At 34.4% G+C, this 14805-nt stretch overlaps 2 protein-coding genes across 3 annotated transcripts; both read left to right on the top strand.

Annotated features, from left to right (window-relative positions):
* Window positions 1–3520: 3520 nt before the first annotated feature.
* Window positions 3521–8930, top strand: GCP1 (glycoprotease 1). Its single transcript, XM_086237118.1, has 13 exons — window positions 3521–3853; window positions 3965–4009; window positions 4333–4407; window positions 4692–4788; window positions 5102–5192; window positions 5391–5440; window positions 6049–6239; window positions 6392–6477; window positions 6952–7027; window positions 7142–7225; window positions 7354–7468; window positions 7786–7874; window positions 8424–8930. The coding sequence occupies exons 1-13, from the start codon at window positions 3587–3589 to the stop codon at window positions 8556–8558; spliced, it is 1401 nt and encodes a 466-aa protein (XP_086093244.1). The 5' UTR covers window positions 3521–3586; the 3' UTR covers window positions 8559–8930.
* A 747-nt stretch (window positions 8931–9677) lies between these two features.
* RAD51C (RAS associated with diabetes protein 51C) lies at window positions 9678–13974 on the top strand. Of its 2 annotated transcripts, none has more exons than XM_086237828.1 (9): window positions 9678–9813; window positions 10411–10509; window positions 11701–11823; window positions 11984–12017; window positions 12101–12171; window positions 12270–12349; window positions 12783–12914; window positions 13274–13340; window positions 13443–13974. In XM_086237828.1, the coding sequence occupies exons 1-9, from the start codon at window positions 9702–9704 to the stop codon at window positions 13616–13618; spliced, it is 894 nt and encodes a 297-aa protein (XP_086093954.1). In that variant the 5' UTR covers window positions 9678–9701; the 3' UTR covers window positions 13619–13974. The 2 variants fall into 2 exon arrangements, with proteins under 2 accessions (XP_086093954.1, XP_086093953.1); XM_086237827.1 differs by having other exon boundaries at window positions 12270–12496.
* The last annotated feature ends 831 nt before the right edge of the window (window positions 13975–14805 follow it).

Below are 14805 nucleotides of genomic sequence, written 5' to 3'. Positions count from 1 at the left end.
TTTGCTATTAAACTAGAAAGCTAGTCAGATAAAAAAATAAATCTAAAAGCCTTGTACCATCACACCCTCCGACTGCACATGGACACAGCCACTCACACAGGTTGGTTATAACCCATTCAACTTCCATTTGAGTCATATTCCCTTCCTACGTATATTTGACACATTTTAATTGTACAAATACATGAATTGATGCATTTTAATCATACAAATACGTGGTTTGGTATATTTTAATTGTACCACTAGATTTAGTTGTACCACTACATTTAGTTGTACCAATATGTAGGTCGGTACATCTTATTGTATCCATCCACTCGCATTACAGCCCTAGACCGCAGACTCCTCCTCCAGCCATTCCTCCTCCAAGACTCCTTCTCCCCATGGCCACCCACTCAAACCTCATCTCCATCCCCCTCCAAACCCACCACCTCTCCCACATTGAGAAATAATTAATAAAAGCATATCCCAGGGGCTAACAAAATCATAAATGTAATTAATAATTATTTTATACCTAATTCAATTTCTCTTACTATATTTATTGAAGATGAAATATAATAAAATTCACAAAATACAAATAAATGAAATAACCAATAGAAGGCTAACAAAATCATAAATGTAATTAATAATTATTTTATACCTAATTCAATTTCTCTTACTATATTTATTGAAGATGAAATATAATAAAATTCACAAAATACAAATAAATGAAATAACCAATAGAATAGAAAAACCTTAATAAATCAAGACTAGAATTGGATTCTATAGCCTTGAGATAAGATCGCCTCTCATAGGTTTTTCAAAGTTTGAATTGGCAAATGTCTTCCAAGACACATCGATCTTTCTCCTCACAGAAATAGCACTTCAATTCACAAGGAGCGGCAAACCAAAATATGTTTGAACTCTCACAAACCACTAATAATTCTAAATATGAAAGTACACTAGAACTCACTAACTTTCAGATAAAAAAAATTGAATGAATAAAATGAATGTGGGGCTTCACTATTTATACGCATGCGAGATACCTTTCCATTTTGAAAAGATATCTTTCCATGAAACAAGTCTTTCTTCAGGAAACATAATGGTTGAAGTATCTTTTGGTTGTAAACGAATACAACTCTTGGTTCGTGTCTTTCCAATTGATACAGTAGAATGTATATTGAAAAGCAACTATACATTTTGGTTAATTTGGAATAGGTGCAGCCAATTGAGTGAAAGTACACAACTTTTATCATTCTGCAACTTTCTAATTTTATATTATAAAATATATATATATATATTAATCAATTTGTTTGAATAAAACTAACACTTCAAAAGGTACCACTCAGTAGGAAACCGATTTTGCTTTCCAACATATAATATATAAAATTATATTACTTAGCCTTTTTAATTTCCATATAATTTTCTAACAGTTTCAAGAGCAACCGACTTCAATTAAACCAAGTCTTATATTCCTAAGAGGAATAAGACAACTTAACACTCCCATCATTGGATTAAACCAAACCCAGCCACGTACGTACCTTTGCCTTATTCCCTGCCAATTCCGCTTCATCCTGCATTCCTGCTTCGGGTGGTGATCTTTGCTTTCTAGGCGTAGGCACTCCTTCCACCCCCATTAGCCGTCACCATCCTCCCTTCAACCCAACTCTCTTTCTCTCTCTCTCCCTCACTTTCACGTGTTTGATTGAAATTCAACTTCAAATCTATGCCTAAATAACTCCTAATCAATTTTATCAATTGCACTCTTAATTATCTTAAATAATATTAGTTACCTTAAATTAATTAATTAACTTAAAAATTAGAAAAGAGCAAGTTAGAGATTGACAAAATCGAATTTTTGAAAAAAATAAAAAAAATCAGAAGTGCAAACTTATAATTAATATTCTTATGTGGCACTTGTAATTAACTAATCAACACCTTCATCTATGTCTAAAACATGTTTTTCCGAATGATCTAAGCTTAATTATCTCTATATTTTATGACAAAGTATGTAGAAATTCATTGGAAACTTCCAAGTGAGAATCAAACTCTTTCATAGCCTCTAGTTTTTTATTTTGATTTTCCATCAATGTAAAAAGTTATAGTTTAATTTTTAATTACTTTTACTTTTTATAGGTTTACAGGATTTAACTCTTAAATTTTAGACAAAAACTTAACTTTACCAGGAAAATTACTTGCCCTATTATAATTTTACTTCAAATAATACCTTAATTTAGGATACCAACCAAGTGCAATAAGATACATTTTGTAATGTTAGAGAAACCACATTTAAATCACATTAGCGCATGAGATTTACTTGTTACATCAATTATTGAGATCAATTAGCACATCAACTATTATATAATGTAAAAGTTGTTGGGTAGCCTAGTTGAAAGGGCCGTATAATTACCCACAATGCATCTAAATTCGATCCCCTCTCCTCCAATTCAAAAAAAAAAAAAAAAAAAAACTATTATATAATGTAGTCTAAAAATACGGGCCCTTTTAACATTATTGCCTCAGTTTATACCCCTTCCTGTTTCTCTAATGATATAAAGTTATACCTCTTGGCACATACAACACAATGCCAATTGTGGAGTGCAGTTAAAGCAGCTGATAGGAAGAAAAACCTGTCCAAATGACCATCATTCAGATTAAGAGGAACCCAAACTGGCTTCTATTCCTCGATGTGATCTCCTTCACCACTGTTAAAATCATGCTTGCAACATAACTGCCCATTGCTGATGAAGACATGGACAGACCAATCCCCAAGCTCTTCAACCCATCTGGTGTTTGTCAAGCAAAAAACGTCATTTGTGCAACATACACAAATGCTTCGAACACTCCAATTAACAAGCACATACTGTGGGAGTCTGCCAGAAAATACTCAAAAAACAAGTCTCTAATTCTCTGCTGTGTTGCTAGCATATTTTTGCCTTTACTTCTCAACAAAACCAGCAATTATCAATGCTAAAAGTACAACTGCAAGGCCAACTCCAACTCCAACTCTTTGTAGCTCACTTTGAGGCCGGCTTGGGCTCTCTTTTTGTTACTTTTTTTATTGGGGGGATCTTTAATTTCTCTCTTTTTTTGGATCTAGTATATATAACAAGTGAATGAATTATTTATTTAAGTGATTACACATTTAATCCGACAGTGATTATCCAATAAGTGCTCACAGTTGCTTAAAATTGTGTCTTAAGAGGACATTTCTGTTTATTTTATATTTCTTACAGTTTCTTTATTATTATTATTTAGAGTTTTGACCTTTTAACTTTTTAAGTCATTTTCCGAAGAGGTAAAATTGTTTTTAAAGAAATTGTTAGTCTGAGTGTCCATAGCAAATTCTAGTCTATAAAATTACCCAGAGCCCAATTACTTTAAAAGTTGAAGTTGAATGCTAAAAGGATGGAATTAGTTAGGCCCGACCCATATCTTCTTGGGCTCAACCTGCACAATCTTAGTCCGTGCATTAAAAAAAAGTAAAAACGTTTCTTTCTGGTACTGAAAGAAGCGTTTCGATGAATAAGAAATACGTTGTGTTCTTTGAAGCCCTGTCACTGACTCACTGTGTGCGCCATATTCTTCATCCCTCTCTGTGTCTCTGTACGGAATGGCACTCTCTCTCACATTTTGGCGCCTAAAACCTTCACTTTTACACATGCAAACCACTCTCAAAGCTCTACGACCCCTCAAACCAAAACTAAGTCCCATGTGCTCGCTCCCCATTTCTTCTTCTTCATTGAACTCTTTGAACTCCCACTTCCCCACATCGAAAAATTCCACCTTTTCAGAGCCCCAGAATCGAATTCCATGTCCTCAAGATGATCTTCTTGTTCTGGGCATCGAAACCAGCTGCGACGACACCGCAGCTGCTGTCGTATGTTATTGATTTTGCTTCTATATGTGCTTTTTCTGTACTGGGTATTTGCCAATTTTGTGTATTTCTGAACTGGGTTTTGGTTTTTTGTTGTGGGTTTTGTGAGTACAGGTGAAAGGCAATGGTGAAATTCTCAGCCAAGTTGTGTCTTCTCAGGTATGTATAATTTTTTTTGTTGGTTTTAGTTTTTGTAGTAGGACTATTTTCATGAAACTAGTTCATTACTTTATGGCCTCTATTCTGATAAGGACATCCTGACGTATAGTGAATTGGGCAAAATAGGACTTTTTGTTGGTTGCTCTTCATAGAACTACTTGTTAGAGACAAGTGTTTTGTGGAAGCAATATGGTCCTAGAGGCTAGAACTGTACAATGTACTGTGTTCTTTTAATTAGAACGAGGTACTGTATTATGTTTTTTTATTTGTTATTTACTTATACTGGATACCTTTGCCTAATTTTGAGCCTTGACCACATCAAGGCAGATTTGCTTGCTCAATATGGAGGTGTTGCTCCAAAAATGGCAGAAGAAGCACATTTGCAAGTGATTGATCAGGTATTATTTCTTCATTACTATAACCTTTGAATTTTGTATGGTGTTTCATATCTTGTTTTGATTTCTGGTACTTAGCCAGATTCTGATACTTCTGATGGTGTTCATAGACATCATTCTTTTATGTTGTTGTTTTGCAAAACTTGCTGTGTCATGATGGCTTACGTCATTCCATTTTATTGTTTGTAATATAGTCAAATGCTTCAAGTTTATTTTCTTTTGTTTCTTGATGATTTTAAAATGTATTAATGCTAACACAAACCTGAATTTGTTATTATTGATTGCAGGTTGTGCAAGAAGCGCTTGACAATGCTAATTTAACTGAGAGGGATTTGTCTGCAGTTGCTGTTACCATTGGTCCTGGTTTAAGCCTTTGTCTTCGTGGTAAATTGAGTAGTACCACTTTTTCGTTTCATACTTTCTTTTGTGGTGTATATTTATCTGGAAATTTTCTGCCAGTGGTGCCATATAGTTGGGTTGGTGCCCTGGCAACCTGGCCCCAATTTAGCAGCCAGGGGATGTCCTTGGGAAGAAAGTTGTTAATTTACGTATATCTTTTGGGCACAGATTCCTGTTCAAGCTACAGGGATTAGGGTCACATTTTCCTTTCGTATGCCATTTAACTGGCCTGAATTTTAACTTTAACTTACTGCGAAGGAGTATGTTAGCACTAACGTTTCATTCGACTGCTATGCAGTTGGTGTGCGGAAAGCTCGTAAAATTGCTGGTAGCTTTAACTTACCAATTATTGGCGTACATCACATGGAGGCGCATGCTCTTGTAGCCAGGTACACCAATGCCAACTATCCATCCAATGCAGAATGGGGTGCAAAAACACTTTTCTTTGGCTAGGCACATATAGTATTTTTAAATTACAGCTATATATTATTTTTATTTTGAAAAATCATGTATGTACTGTTGTATGCACTTAAAATAATGATGCGAGTTGCTTTTATGCATATGACATATTCATTTTCTTGTTCTAGGTTAACCGAGCGCGATTTGCAATTTCCTTTCCTGGCCCTGCTTATTTCAGGTAAGAGAGTGTACATCTTTTCTACATGAGATCTGTTCCTTTTGTGGCCCTGTGTTTTTTAATTTAAGTTGGAATGTAGTGATAGATACTCATAGGCTATTACATGTAGCATTTGCTGGCATTCAATTGTTGTAGTGTTCTTGTTCCTTTAAACAGTATAATCTGGTCTTCTGTCCTTCCGTTTAAAAGAATTGCAGAACAAGTTTGTCAAGTTTCAAGTTGCCACTATTACAAGAAAAAAAATCACCAAAAAATGTAAAATCTAATTTAGATGCCAACATTGCGAATTCTGTTAAAGTCCAGTTGTTCATCAGTTTAGAAAATAGAAATAAATGAAATGTTTTATGATTTCTTAGTACCACAGTTTGACAATTAATCTGGTGTCTTACACTCTTACTTTCATTGCTGTATTCTGGATGACATCTTTTAAAACTATGTCTAATTCTCAATTTGCTGCTTTGGAAAAATAGATGAGGCTTATGACTTCCCGGACAATCTGAAATTGTGGACTTAATTTAAGTTTTGATGTTGTATGTCATTGGATCTTATGGCCTCTGGGGTTGTCAACTTGTCCTTAATTGTTTAACACTCTTGTTGTCTGTCTTTAGGAGGACACAACCTACTCATTCTTGCTCGTGATCTTGGCCAATACATACAACTTGGGACCACAATAGATGATGCGATTGGTGAGGCATATGACAAGACTGCAAAATGGCTTGGTCTTGACCTGAGGAGAAGTGGTGGGCCAGCTATAGAAGTGCTTGCTCGAGAGGGTGATGCAGAATCAATCAAGTTCTCAGTAAGTTATTCTAAGGCATTTTTTCCCCAGTCTGGTTTTGCCTTTGGCTAAATATACATTGCCTTTCTACATAATTATATAATACATACCGAGATTTCTGTATCATGGAGTTGTATCTTTAAGTTTGGAACTCATTTGTTTTCTAATTCTAGATCCCAATGAAACAACACAAAGATTGCAACTTCTCGTATGCTGGTCTGAAGACTCAAGTGAGGCTGGCAATTGAATCTAGAAATATGTAGGTATAATATGTCTGAAGACTCAACTTCTCGTACACTCAATTTGCAACTTGCAACTTATGCTTTATTGTCTCATGAATTTACTTTATTCACACCTTCACAATGAAACAAATATAAAGATTGCACTTCTTATGCTAGCCTGAAGATTCAAGTGAGGCTGGCAATTGAATCCAGTGATATTTATGTAGATTGTGTAGAAATACACAATCATTTTTGGAAGCAGACTTCTGTTTTATGTTTCTTGTGAATTTTATCAAATTCGCACAATTCCTTTTCAATTATAGCGTATACTAAAAGATAAGGAAATCTAGCTATTTACAGATGGTGATCACGTAGCATATGGAACTGATAAAATTCAGTTAAATCACAACAAATAACTCTTGGTTGCTGCCAGTACTAATTTTATTGTTTTGTGCAGTGATTTTTGTCATCTTGCTTATCTATTTATGGTTCTCCTCATCTGTGCTGTGCAGTGATACCACAATTCCTATTTCTTCAGCAAGTAGCAAAGATAGAAGGTCTCGAGCTGATATTGCGGCCTCTTTTCAGGTTACTGGATTTCTTTTTACTTTATTCTTTATCCTATTTTGGCGTAATATTGCATTAGGTATTGACTTTTTTTCTTCTATTTCTTTTTTCACTTTAAGATTGTTTCTTATGCAGCGAGTTGCAGTGTTACATCTTGAGGAAAGGTGTGAGCGAGCAATTGAGTGGGCTTTGAAAATTGAACCTTCTGTAAAATATTTGGTGCGTGAACTGCAGTTCTCAATTTTGTATTCATCAACCCACCTCATGATTAGGGGCACCTCCTCTTTATGATTGTCTTCCTTAATGTAGCAGATCATGACATCCATCTTTATATTCTTCCTATGCAGGTTATATCTGGAGGTGTCGCATCAAATCAATATGTTCGAGCTCGGCTTGATCAGGTTGTCAGGAAAAACAACTTACAACTTGTGTGCCCTCCTCCCAGCCTTTGTACTGATAATGGTAATTCTTTTTATCTAGTTTATGATCAACTTGTGGATGATGTGAAATTCAATTGATAAAGAAAGGATACTAGCATGTTAACCGTTAGTAGCTGACATGACTTGATTCTGTGGAATTAAAAGCAATTTTACCCATAGTTGGTCATCACTGAAAAGATGTGGTAAAGACCTCTGCATGAAGACTGATGCATAGATTTTAACATGCTTGTCTTCTATACAGAGAATTTCCTTTTGGAAAGTTCCTATATTTATTGCTTGTCATACAAGGTGGTCGATGCCTGTAAATGGAGACTAATGCCTATATTTTAACCTGACCAGGTGTAATGGTGGCTTGGACTGGCATTGAGAACTTTTGTATGGGAAGATTTGATCCACCACCTGCTGCAGATGAACCTGAAGATATTGTGGTTTGTTTTGCTTTTCATTCAGTTTCTTAGTTTCATGTTTGTTTATTTAATCTGGATCTCTTTTTAATTGATTTTCATCTCTGTATCACTCTCCCTTCTTAAGATGTAATGCTGGCTAAGTATTCTTAACACCTTGCATTTGCCACAAAAATGTTTAAAAATACATTATAAATAGGAAGAAAAGAAAGCAAGCATTTCCTAGTATTGGCCCTTGTTACAAATAAACCATACAGATAGTGAAAATTTATGAAGATGAGTTAAGGCTTCATGTGTCACAACTCACAAGAAGATACTGTTTTGTCTCCCTTTATAATAACAGAGATATTTTCTTTGTGGACTTTAATGCCATCAATCCAATTGATTGTGAATCATTGGACTATAAACTATATTAAAGAGAGTACATCAGCTGTTAAATTGTTGACCCTCATAAGCATGTACCTGCATATTATGTGTTGGCTTACTATTTCTGCTTGATCGAATATTTGTATTAGTCTATTCTTATACTATTTTACCAGAGCCTTATTTATCTGTTCTTGATTTGTGAATCAGTTTGATTTGCGGCCAAGGTGGCCTTTGGGGGAGGAATATGCTGAGGGAAGAAGTGAAGCTCGCTCAATGAGAACGGCCCGCATTCATCCCTCTCTGACATCTCTGATCCAAGCATCTTTGCAACAGCAACCATAGCCGTGCATCTACTAAATGTCCAGCCACTTAATGCTGTTCCATGGTTGGGGAGCCATTCTGTGAGTCAAAATGATTTTTAGATGTTAGAATGGTTGGCTCAGAGTGAACCACCTTTCTATTGATGAACGGAAGATTGTCTGCAAGTCTGGCTCTGGCTAAAGACTGACTATTGACATCAAGCAAATGTTATGAGCATATTTTGAGAAAGCAGTGTGATGCACGTGATACCTTAAAATATGTTGCCAAAATGCTTGCAAGAACTTCATACTTTTCCCTTGTAATATATGTTACATCTGCACATTGGTTGTTTTAAATTATTTATTCTTATTCATTTTTGTATATCTCCCAACCATAAATGGAGTTTCACTTGTACAGGTGACCATTTTGCATGTCAGATTTATTTTGAAGAGTTATGCCTTCCATAAAGTTTTTGGTTGCATGAAGTTACTGACATCAGATTGACTTGCGGTCAATAACCATGCTTGAAATTGTTTTTATTAATAATTTCTATCAATTAAAAAATAGTTTTTTTTTTTTTTTTTTACTTTCTCATCCTTTTGGGTTAATGTACTTATCATTCTTCTCATACCTCTTCCCTATTTTAGTTAAAACCAATAAGACAAAAATAAGTTTTTATTATTTTAGTTAAAACCAATAAGACAAAAATAAGTTTTTATGTTATAAATGTATACTCTTATTGTCTCTATCTCTTTCGTCATATAATGAACAAAGTTATAAACGTATGAATGGATGCATCAATGATAGGTAAGTCTTTTTTCCCTTTTTGTAAATTTGTTGAATCCTAAGAAGAAAATAAAGGATGATATCCAAACTTACTTTCAATGAGCTATTGATTTATGCTTCATCGTTCAAACATAATGCAATGTTTGCTTTTTTAATCAAGGAAGAAGAATGTGAGACAGTGAGAGTCGAACATAAAAGTAAGTGTTTTTTACCACTGAACCTAAAAAAAAGCATTTAAAATACTCTAAAAAAGAAAATTTAAGAGAAAAGAACAATTATATATTTTCTTAGAAGAAAAAAGAAAAATATATGATTGATGGGCCGATGACCGCCAAAATTTCCCTCCACTTTCATTCCCTATTAATCAAAAAAACGCACCCAGTCTTGTTTGTCTAGATAATGGAAGTGGGAAGGTTACCAATCTCAGCATCACAGAGAGGCAAACTGATATCAGCAGGCTACACCACTCTCCTCTCGCTCTCTTCTCTCTCTCCCTCCGACCTTGCTCGAGGTAATCATCACCACCCATCTCTCTGCCCTGAAATTTATGTGATTTTCTCAGTTGGGTTTGTGTCAAATTGTATCTTATGGACGTAATCGCCAAATGTTCCATGTAAAATTATGAAAGAGAGAAAACATTGTTTTAAATGGAATGAATTGGTTGGTGGGTAATTCAATGATTCTTGCAAAATAGTACATGAAGGTCCTAAATCTTCCAAATAATAATTGAAGAATTTGAAAATGAAAAAAAAACCAGAAGGTATTTTTGTGATGTTGTTGGAACTCAGAAGTCAGAAGAGTTAACCCATGTGACCTGAGTTGCAAAATGAAGTATTATATTATGGTCGGCTGTTTTTGAATTTTGGGTACCTTTTAAAATAGTGTAATTTTGGATGGCACTGTATTTATGTAGATTTTTCTCTACAACGACATTATAGAACTTAATTTTGGCAACGACTTCTATGTTACATATTCTGATAGGTTTAGGTTATGTATGTCATTTTAAAGTTTTTTATGTTTTAATTTATTTCTTAAGGAAATCTGTATTGATTTTGATAACATTTGGAGATGTGATGATTGAATTTTAGCATTCTTTTTTGATCAACAGATCTAAAAATTCCGGAGAGTGAAGCTTTTGAAATCCTGAAGGTTGCATCACATGGTTGTAGTTTGGACCAACCAGAGAAAAACGATGCTCTGGTCAATGGTAAATATCTCGTTGACCTATATATAATATATATATATATATATAAGTATATAAAATCCTCCTCAAATTAAGTGTTTTTTCTTTTTCAATTTATGTGAAATGTCTTTATCCAGTTTCCCTCTTTACTGGCCTGGTGGCCTCACTAGGCTCATGAGAGCCAAATACAATGACCTAATCTGCATCATTAAGTACCCAGCTAAATTTAGGGGGCAAAAAAAGAAGAAGAAGAAGATGCTATATTTTTACTACTATGAACAAACCAATTAAAGAACAAACTAATATAAGATTGCAACTTCAAATCTTATTCTCATTCATTAATAAAGGAAGACAATGCAACACTATATATAGAGAAGAAAGAAGAAATCCTAAACTGGCTTACATAAAAACACCTAATAAAAACCAAAACTGGTGAGGACAGTTAATATAAATCCTAAACACATATGGACACCCAAACCGACACATACAGCTCTCACAACTACTATGAACCTAGGTCTCAAGGAAGAGTATACAGCAGTTAGAGAGTTAGTGGCTATATAAAGCTTCTAACTGGTAAACTATAAATACCTCTGGGATAATCCTAATGAAAGCCCCACCACAGACCCATAACACCATGATTTCCCATCACACACTATACAATAATGTGGTTCTGCATGCATGCTTTCCATATGATACAACATACAATATTGCACTTGTTAAATCTATGTCATTTGAAAGTTGCTTTTTCACCTAAGGTTGATAGCTTTTTTTAACCCTGACAATAAATGTAACCTACTTTTTCATTGAATTTCTACTTGCATACACCTTAACCCGCCATTTAGACATGTTTACTAGGTACTCGCTTCCTTTTTCATACCTTCATTAAGTCATATATTACTTTGATTGTATGTCATTTCTTCACCATTTTGTAATACTTTTCAAACTAGAGTTGCCTCTTCATTGGTTGTCATGCATTACCATTGATCACAACCACAGTAATCATAACTCTTGAGTGCATTTTTTATGTAACTATTTTATCTGTTAGAGTTGATTTACGTTTGATTCAGCAACCTCGATCATTATATTTATAGGACCAACTTTTTATTTTGTTACTTAATTTCGAAAGATTTGCTCAAGCTGTAAATTTATGTCACATCTTTTTATTTATTTTGGAAAGTAAAGTTCAAAAGCAACTTGTTTCCTGTCCCCTTGTAGGTGCACAAACTGCTTGGGAAATGCTCCATGAAGAGCAGTTGTTTCCACGCATCACTACCTCTTGTGCTGATCTAGATAACATCCTTGGTGGGGGAATTAATTGCAAAGAAGTTACTGAAATTGGTTAGTTATTCCTTTACCTTTTTCTTGGAGTAATGTGTATGGTATATGGCCATCCATTTGCATGCTTTTGTCTTCATTGTTAATAAACACGAAACTGTGGCAAGCTTTCAATTGGTCAGGAGATGATTTTTATTGGATTTCATTTTCTTAAAACATTTAGGTGGAGTACCGGGCATCGGTAAAACACAGCTGGGGTATGGGTTTTTCCATTCTAGTCTTTTCTCTCTGATCCTTTCATTTGTTTCCAAAGGCATTGAATGCATATTTTGCTTTGAAGGATTCAACTTGCAGTGAATGTACAAATTCCAGTTGATTATGGTGGCATAGGTGGAAAAGCAGTATATATCGGTCAGTGTGTTAACTTTTTTGCTGTCTTCATTTTGTGTTTGGAGAAGATTCCCAGTTGCATCTGGTGTTTAGAATACGGTGCTTGAATGATACTTTAGATACGGAAGGCAGCTTCATGGTGGAGCGGGCTCTGCAAATTGCTGAAGCTTCTGTAGTGGACATGTCAAATTATAGTGAGGTATTGCGGAAGGAATCTCGAGCTTGCCAAGTTGAAATTCAGCCTACTGACATCTTGGAAGACATATTTTATTTCCGCATCTGCAGTTATACAGAGCAAATTGCCCTGATAAATTACTTAGACAAATTCATCTTGGAGCATAAAGATGTAGGTATAGCATTTATATATTAATTTGGATTGTGCCTTAATGCATCTTACAGAATCATATTTGCATGGAAGTTACATTTTCATATGAGCATGTGTGTGTTTGTTTATTTTGTCGATAACTTGATGCATACTTTTATGCCTTGCTTCTGTATTATTTTTGTTATTTTTTTGGCTGATGTCTCACTCATTTGTGAACCGAATCTGGTTTTCTAATTATTTTTTTCCTTTAATGCACTACATATTTTCATCCCTGGACGTACTAATTTGTCTTCAAAAATTTTTTCAGGTTAAGATAGTTATTGTTGATAGTGTTACTTTTCACTTCCGCCAAGATTTTGAGGACTTGGCTCTGAGAACTCGATTACTTGGTGGAATGGCCTTAAAGTTGATGAACCTTACAAAAAAATATAATCTGGCAGTAAGCAGTGGTTTTCATTTCTTGAAAAGTATTCTAAACTAGTGAACTCATCATATATTTTGTGATGTTAGATAAGTTGATGTGATTTGAATGCAAAGGAACAGTCATAAGTTTCAAGATTTAATTTCTCGTTTTTTGTAATGAATGGGTCCATTGCAATATGCCAATATCACTTGACAGGTCTGTTAGCAAGATCTTGGACAGATTTTTTTTCTTTTTTTACAAGACATATATTACTATGCTCTTTCAATCACACTTCTTGGGGAGATCCTAATAATTTTCTTCTTAATGGACCTTTCTTGCTTTATTTACTTTACCTTTTTGGGTTCCAACGTTTGCTCTTTTGTTCTCTGTGGCAGGTTGTCATATTCAATCAAGTGACCACTAAGTATACAGAAGGTTCGTTCCAATTAAGTCTTGCATTGGGTAAGTTCTTTTTCAACTCTCATTTTTAATGGTCAATATATTACTTTCCGTAATCACTTGGCATCCTTGAGAGTCCTTGAGATTGTGCTTCATTGTGTCTAGGTGATAGCTGGTCACATTCGTGCACAAATCGAGTCATATTGTATTGGAATGGTGATGATCGGAATGCATACATAGACAAGTCACCTTCCCTACGATCAGCATCAGCCCCATTTTCTGTGACCAGTAAAGGGATTAGGAATTCTGCTTCAAACCATAAGCGAATCAAATTGATGTGAGATTTTAAATTGGATTGGATGAGATACAAACTTTGTGTATCATTTTTGTTTTTCCTTTCTGCTTTGAGTAGATGGGGTATTACTTCATTTACCTTCCAACCGTTATTAGAGATGAGAGAAGGGAAAAGAGAACTGCTTCATTTTCTTCTATGCATCACTTGTTTGTACAAATACATCATTGAGAATAGAACATGTAAAGTGAATGGTAGCCAGAATTACAAATGGAACAATGTGTCCTTCTATGAAACACTGAACTCTGGGTTGTATAACTTTTATTGTGCTGATGGAACACAGACAAATGCAGAATATTTTGATTAAAGTAATTGTACAGGTACCAAATAAAACTTCAAATTTTACATACCAATTAATGTAATAGAATCTTGAGAGAGCAGATGATATTGCTGAGCATTTTTTATTTATTTGTTCATATTTGGTTCCATTTTGAATCTCATTTAGTTTTAGCAACTAAAAAAGTGCCTGTATTAATTAATGTTAAAATATGTGGTATTCTTGTTTTGTTATGTGGGGGTAGGATGCATGTATGTGAGACTACACCATTTTGCTAAACTTAGAATGTCGAGAGAGGGATGATTGTCTCCCTCAATGTTGGTGCGTCTAGTGAAAATTATATATTATTAATATTGTATTATTACTAGTTGGATGCTCTGACTGAGCTGTAGTGTAGCATGCCTATTATATTTCAAAGTGCAGCTTTTGTTATAAGAACTACATTTATGCTCCCATTTGGTTATGCTTTTATATCGTGTTAAAGCAACTTTGTTGGGTTTGGTGGTGAAGTTGCTGCTTGACCATTTTGGTAGGAATTAGGTGGCAATCATACTTTGATCTGATGAGGTCACTTGAATGATCAGATACTACTGTTTAAGGAAGGTTGAATCGAACTCTAGTGCATGGTTTTTTTTTTTCTGGTTTTTTTTTTATTCAAATTAACTTGATTTTGATATCACCCAGACACCCACTATGGTTATACAGATGAAATTTGGTCTTTAAACTAATAATAATAGTAATCTCAATAATCTTGTTTGTATTACATTGGACTATATTTTATTGTATATATATCATATTCAACCAAAATTATACTGTATTAATAATCCATTGTACTACATAATTCTATTTGAACTCCAAAAAGAAAACACAAAAATTGCTCATTGCATCCACATTGTCAT

Source organism: Dryas octopetala, chromosome 3 (assembly GCF_963921425.1).
Source record: "Dryas octopetala chromosome 3, drDryOcto1.1, whole genome shotgun sequence".
Taxonomy (NCBI): Eukaryota; Viridiplantae; Streptophyta; class Magnoliopsida; order Rosales; family Rosaceae; genus Dryas; species Dryas octopetala.
The sequence above is the reverse complement of the archived record's forward strand: the minus strand, read 5'-3'. Positions and strand labels throughout refer to the sequence as shown.

Excerpts from the sequence above, each read along its gene's own strand:
- GCP1 (XM_086237118.1), top strand. The coding sequence starts at position 3,587 with ATGGCACTCTCTCTCACATTTTGGCGCCTAAAACCTTCACTTTTACAC. Across the intron at positions 6,240-6,391 it reads CAGAATCAATCAAGTTCTCA|ATCCCAATGAAACAACACAA; the intron begins GTAAGTTATTCT and ends TTCTAATTCTAG. Across the intron at positions 7,875-8,423 it reads ATGAACCTGAAGATATTGTG|TTTGATTTGCGGCCAAGGTG; the intron begins GTTTGTTTTGCT and ends TTTGTGAATCAG.
- RAD51C (XM_086237827.1), top strand. The coding sequence starts at position 9,702 with ATGGAAGTGGGAAGGTTACCAATCTCAGCATCACAGAGAGGCAAACTG. Across the intron at positions 11,824-11,983 it reads CAAAGAAGTTACTGAAATTG|GTGGAGTACCGGGCATCGGT; the intron begins GTTAGTTATTCC and ends TAAAACATTTAG. Across the intron at positions 13,341-13,442 it reads CCAATTAAGTCTTGCATTGG|GTGATAGCTGGTCACATTCG; the intron begins GTAAGTTCTTTT and ends CATTGTGTCTAG.